Below are 6,495 nucleotides of genomic sequence, written 5' to 3'. Positions count from 1 at the left end.
ATGCCTCCTCCTGGAGTGTGTCTGAATGTTATGAATGAGCGGAATAAGAAAGATGACAGAGGATCTGTCACCAACCCTGACAAGTTCCTGGGACAGGACTTCAGAGAGATACAGCAATACTGTCTCAAGAATGGATTTAGGTTCAGAGATGAAACGTTTCCTCCGGAATGTAGTTCCATTGGCGATGGACTTCTTCAACCAAATGACCTGGCGAGAGTTGTGTGGCAAAGACCAAGGGTATGTAAACCAGATTTCATACAGCACACGCTCTCATCACTGGTGTGCACTGATTACACTGTAGATTGTTGTTTGAGGAAATTCAATTATGGTAAAAGGTACTTGCCTATTGTGCATTGCAGACATTTAAATCTGTTGCTGCTTTGTTTGTTATTGTTGAGACAGACAATGGTGAAAGATCCTTGTTTTATTTGGGGAGGAGGAGTGTCCAGGTTTGACGTCAAGCAAGGTATCCTTGGTAAGTGGATGTATGAAATAGAGTGTGAAATGGGTGAACTAATTATCAGACATACTGTATATTGCACTATATTATGTTAAGGGGGGTACACGCATAAAGATCTTATAAATCTCAACTGATTTTTTTTTTTATCTGTGAGAGAACCCACACATGAAGATAAATATTTCTCGGCTGTCTTCGGAACACCCCCCACACTATAGGATTTCCAGTTACAAATATTGAACATGTCTGATATTTACCATTATTGGCACTGAACGTTTTCCGAGGCATTTGTCGGGAGAATTTTGACTCTTAACACACCACACACTACAAGAGAATCTGAAAAGATCTTAAGATAATCAGCCGTTTTCTGTCTTTGATCGGAAGGGGGAAAATCGTGGCAAAATCAGCCTGATTATCTTTATGTGTGTACCCCCCATGAGGTACAGATGTCTGTTACTGATCTTCTCCATTATTGTTTGTAGGGAACTGCTGGTTTCTTGCCGCTATTGGAGCGCTGACATTTCAAGATGACATTAAAAGACGAATTATACCTGAGGAACAGTCCTTCCAAAAGGACTATGCAGGCATTTTCCACTTTAGGGTAGGAAGGACTATATGTATATATATACACTATATGTCTACATGCTTATCACAGTGTAAGGTTCATAACAAAATCAATACTACCCAATATAATGTTGAATATATACTGTAGGCTAATAACTTTGCTTGACCCATTTTGTGACTTTGTCGTTTATTAAGGAGTGTCTTCATTTTTTTTACTGTATAACAGCATTTTTAAAGTTTCATTCTCTTTCAGTTCTGGAGATTTGGGAGGTGGGTTGATGTGGTGATTGACGACGCGCTTCCAACAATTGATGGGAGACTGATATTTGTGCAGTCAAAAAACCCCAACGAGTTTTGGGCTGCGCTGATGGAGAAGGCCTATGCCAAGTATGTGGTCTATCAGCCTTTACCACGCTCGTTGTTGTGTTTAACAGGTCCATTAAGCCAGTGGTTCTCAAAGTGGGGTCCGGGGACCCCTTGGGGTCCGTGACCCATAGCCAAGGGGTCCGCGAAATAATTCGCTTGAAATTATAAAGTTAACATTTTAAAAAGATGATGCTCTTTTCACCCATAAAACAAGCACATTTTGTCTATTTAGTCCTATCCACATTAACTTGGGATAGTGGACCCGGCCAGAACTTCAGAGAATACGAATGGTTAACTGTTACGGTTTGAGAACCCCTGCATTAAGCCATGTGTCTTCTGTATTGTCCCTCCTGTAGGGTTTGTGGCACCTATGCTGACATGAACTTTGGCAACGTGTCTGAGGCCCTGACAGACTTCACAGGCGGCATTCATATGACATACAAGCTGGCTGAAGCCCCCCCTGACCTCTGGGACATCATGTACAGAGCAGCCCAGTCCAAATCCCTCATGGGCTGTGGCACTCCAGCAGGAGCCACTTGGACAAACACTGTTTTGCCCAATGGGCTTGTGGAAGGCCACGCCTACACAATTACAGGAATTATTAAGGTACTAAATGTGTGTGTGTGTGTGTGTGTGCGCACACATTTGTCTGTGTGAGGATTTGCGAATGTGTTTTGTATTTGTGAACATGACGCAATCTGGTTTTCTGCATTTGTTTACTCCTTGAAGGTCATGAGTAATAACCGCCCAGTTAGACTGATCAGGTTGTTCAATCCATGGGGCCAAGTGGAGTGGAAGGGTGACTGGAGTGATGAGTATGTCTTCTTGTTTAATGACAACACATATAGCTTATTCTACGTGTACATTTATGGTTGCCTGTACTGTAGTTCATACAAATTGCCTATATTTCATCATCATCGACAACAACAACGACAACAACAGTAGCAAAAAGCAGTTGCAATGACACCTCGGAGGTTTTTTTTTTTACTGTATTATGTTTTTATTTGCAGGTCATCCAAATGGCAAACTGTCAGTCCAGATGAGCGTAAAACTTGCCTCTCCATCCGTGACGATGGTGAATTTTGGTATTAAAATTAAGTTCCTTCTCCATTACTCTGCCATGTTGAGTGCATTTTACAGTTACACGAGAAGCTTGTTCCTTTTCCTCTTCAGGATGTCAATGGAGGATTTCTGCCAGAGCTATTCTGACATGGACATCTGTTCTATGAGCTTTGCTTTCCTCGACGCATCCCCAGATTGTCACTGGACATACAAGATTCACGAGGGACAATGGGTCACCGGGACCACTGCTGGTGGTTGCTTGAATAACAGAGGTGCATTATATTTACATAAGAACATTGAATTTAACAGGATAGTATGCATTCTGAGTTATTCCACCTTAAGTAGTTATTCCACCTTGAGTCTTTTATGTTAACTATTCTTTATTGCTTTCTTTTTAATTTTTATTTATTATTATTACTATTATTATTATTATTACTCTTTGCTCATCTATGCTTTTATCTGCTATAACTGTTTGGTTTTTGTTTATGTAAAGCACATTGAATGACTTCAGTGTACGAAATGCGCTATATAAATAAACTTGACTTGACTTGACTTCTAAGTGTTTTCTAATGGTCTCTCAGATCATTTCTGGACGAACCCTCAGTATCGCATCAAGTTGGAGGCCCTGAAGAGTGGAGGTGCTAATGACAAGGACAACAACCTATTCGTGTCCCTCATGCAGAAGTCTGACAAAAGGAACAGGCACCATGCCTCCAACTTCAATATTGGTGTCTCCATTTTCAGCGTGCGTTGATGTTTTTTTATCGACACAAGTCTTGTACTGTACATGACACCTATTATTTTTTTACAAAATACTTGAGATCTCTGTTGATTTTCTAATTGTTCAATTTGTTCTTTCAACAGCTGCCACCTGAGGTAGGCGCATAATATCGTCTTATGTCTGTTTTATGCCTGTTTTCAAGGCTCTGCTTGTGAAGGTGTCATACTCCAAAGTGTGAGATGGGACGGAAGAAGATTTGCGGGGGGCTATTATAATTTTTGTTTGTTTTGCTTCAGTACAAACGAAGAGAGGGTAAGTTCCCTAAAGAATTCTTCATGAGGAAGCCTGAAGCTTCCTCAAAAAACTTCCTGAATGCTCGAGAGGTCATGGAGTTCTTCAGACTGGACCCAGGCGAGTATATTATTGTCCCGTCCACTTTCAACCCAAATGAGACGGCTTCCTTCATCCTTTCCATATACTCCAAGGCAGACAGCCATCTTGAGTAAGTGCTCTACTGTATCTGTATAATTACTTAGTAATTATAATAATATAATATAATATGATATGATAATGATATGATATGATATATATCATAATATATATAATGTGTGTGTGTGTGTATATACATTACTTAATATTACACATTGAATTTTGTTGATTAATTATGACCTACTTTCAGTGAAAATTCCACTAACGGTTGGACGATTATAAAGGTAAACTAAGATACACTAATCATATGTCAGCTTTTGTTTTGATATACAAAGATAAACTCAGATATGCTAGTCAATCATGCATCAACTTTTTTGATACTGCTCAAAACATTTGTTATCTTCTGCTTGTACTTCAGCCAAAGATCATGAAAGAAGAATCGTCGCCTCAGCCCAGTCCTACTGACAAACCTAATGATAACATGGTTACCTTATTCCAGAAGTACACTGACCAGGTCATTTTTTGAAAATTTGAAAATTATTCAAACTTATTTTTCAAAAAAGAATATTCAATATTTCAATGTTGGAACATATTGAGTACTGATTACTGTTATTCACTGTTATAAAAAAAGTATGAAGAAGTGGATGCAGAGCAGCTACAGAGGCTTCTGAATGAGAACCTTCTTGAAGGTGAGATCTCATTTCACATGCAGACACACACACCTTTTATCAACACCTGCTGCTATTGCAGTATCTGATCTGATAGGCAATGAGTTCACTAGCCTGTTTCAAGTGGATTCTGTCACTGTTTTTCGGACAAAGCAACAGAAAAGTTAATTAAGCAGTACTGCTTGCCCTAACTTTAGTGTTGGTTTAATTTTGTCTAACACAAATGTTCTGTCTTGGTCCTCCTCAGGCAACTCCTCAGGCTTTGGCCTGGACACCTGCCGTAGTATGGTTGCCTTGATGGATGTATCCTAGCCTTTATTGATGAAAAATATTACTTTGGATTTTTTTGTAACTTTTTCCACGTGTGCAAATGATTGTGCTCATGTTTACTGTAGTTTGTTTTTCTGTTGCAGTGGATGCATCTTAGCATGTATTCCTAGCTAGTATGACAGAGGGGATGGGGGTGGGGGGTTCTTAAAAAATTGAGCTTAGTATGGTAATAGCCAGATTATGCCCTTTCCAGACCAGACAAATCATAGAAATCTCTAGAAAAGAGTACAAATGATAATTGAATGTTGATATTATTCTATTGAATCACATAATGAGGTAATGACATGGTATCAGACGTCTTCCTTAATGTGCTTGAAGCTCTCTGCCACAGGCCACCTTAATCGCCAAGAATTCTTTCGACTGTGGAACCGAGTGGTCACATACAGGGTAAATGATCCTCTCTGTTCACTGCAGTCTCGAAATACCAAGCCTTTTGAGTACACTGTATAATAAAGGAAACTCAACTGTCGTTGATAGGAAATCTTTAACCGCACTGCCATCTCAAGGACCGGTGACTTGTCCCTTAGTGAACTGAAGACTGCTCTGATAGCCAGAGGTACAGAAAAAAAAAAACTTCATGAACTTTACATATGGCTTGGTCTGTGCTGATAGATCTGTGTCATTAGCGTATATCTCTGTCTGCAGGTGTACAGATGAGCGATGGCCAGCTGAACCTCTTGGCTTTGCGCTACGGTGGCTCAAGAGGAAACTTAACGCTGGAGAGCTTTGTGCACCTCACCCTGCGCGTTGAGTGCATGTCCAGTAAGCACCAGAACGCCGCCCACCTCATCTGTCTCAGTAATGATGTTCACACATACACTCCAGTTTTAAGAAAGACTTACCGGATGGAGCCTTGGCTATAGCCTATGCTTCAAGAAAACATAAATTATCAAGATAAAGGATTTGAGATTTCATGACGTTGTCTGCAATACCTGCAATATAATATGTTATGCTTTATAGTAAATATGCACTGCTATTCTTGTCAAGAGAACTTTATTTTTCCTGTGAGGGAACGCCATTTGTTGGTTAGGCGCAAGCATAGATACACACATGCATTGAATATTCCAAAAATACTCTAAAAGCAAGATAAATGATTACAGTATGTTACTATTGATATAATAAGATATTCACTGAAAATCATTCAAAATCAAACTGATACTGTTATGATGAGATGGTAGTAACTTTGTCAAGTTGTCTGTTTTGTGAGAAGTTTGATGTTTAAACTGCCTTCTATTTTGCCTATTTTACCACAGAGATCTTCAAAAACAAGTCAATTGGAAATGCAATTCATCTACAGGAGTATGAGGTGACTATCATTTGTTTTTAGACCTTATTCACATTCCACTTTCATCTTAATTAGGCTTAATTGAAGAACATATTAAAGAAAGAAATTCAGCTCACTTAAGTTGAACTTTTACATACTTCACAAACAGTACAGTATGTCAATTTTCACATCTGAATGTTTGAAAAAGTTGTAATGTTTGAAGTTACGTTTGCCACCAAACCAGTGTGGTCATAGTGTAAACTGATACTGTATGTTGTCATTATTTCTTTCTTGACTTGACAACCAAAAATGTTGATGACATTTTACTTTTTCCACGTGTGTAAATGATTACGCTCATGTTTACTGTAGTTTGTTTTTCTGTCCTGTTTCTGTTTTTCTTGCAGTGGATGCATCTTAGCATGTACTCCTAACTAAGAAGTTGTGAAGAGGTGACAACAAAAATGCGGCTTTGTACATTGCAGAAATTCTATACATGCTGTTGATTTTTAGGCTTCTGAGAAAACCTGTGCTGATGTAAACTTAAGTAGCTGAAGTGTCATCAGGGTTGATTAAGGCAATGAACTTGTAGCAGCCGATACTGTAATAATGTGTGTGTGCAGAGGGTGGAAAAGTC

At 39.1% G+C, this 6,495-nt stretch overlaps 1 protein-coding gene across 1 annotated transcript; it reads left to right on the top strand.

Annotated features, from left to right (window-relative positions):
* Window positions 1-6,279, top strand: LOC134101252 (calpain-1 catalytic subunit-like). The gene is made up of 15 exons (XM_062554850.1): window positions 1-237; window positions 403-475; window positions 940-1,058; window positions 1,275-1,408; window positions 1,744-1,993; window positions 2,117-2,202; window positions 2,398-2,472; window positions 2,561-2,721; window positions 3,031-3,194; window positions 3,467-3,672; window positions 3,850-3,883; window positions 4,231-4,288; window positions 4,515-4,570; window positions 5,251-5,395; window positions 6,266-6,279. The coding sequence occupies exons 1-15, from the start codon at window positions 1-3 to the stop codon at window positions 6,277-6,279; spliced, it is 1,812 nt and encodes a 603-aa protein (XP_062410834.1).
* The last annotated feature ends 216 nt before the right edge of the window (window positions 6,280-6,495 follow it).

This window comes from Sardina pilchardus, chromosome 14, assembly GCF_963854185.1.
Source record: "Sardina pilchardus chromosome 14, fSarPil1.1, whole genome shotgun sequence".
Lineage (NCBI taxonomy): Eukaryota > Metazoa > Chordata > Actinopteri > Clupeiformes > Clupeidae > Sardina > Sardina pilchardus.
The sequence above is the reverse complement of the archived record's forward strand: the minus strand, read 5'-3'. Positions and strand labels throughout refer to the sequence as shown.

Excerpts from the sequence above, each read along its gene's own strand:
- LOC134101252 (XM_062554850.1), top strand. The coding sequence starts at position 1 with ATGCCTCCTCCTGGAGTGTGTCTGAATGTTATGAATGAGCGGAATAAG. Across the intron at positions 3,884-4,230 it reads ACGGTTGGACGATTATAAAG|TATGAAGAAGTGGATGCAGA; the intron begins GTAAACTAAGAT and ends TTATAAAAAAAG. Across the intron at positions 4,289-4,514 it reads GAATGAGAACCTTCTTGAAG|GCAACTCCTCAGGCTTTGGC; the intron begins GTGAGATCTCAT and ends GGTCCTCCTCAG.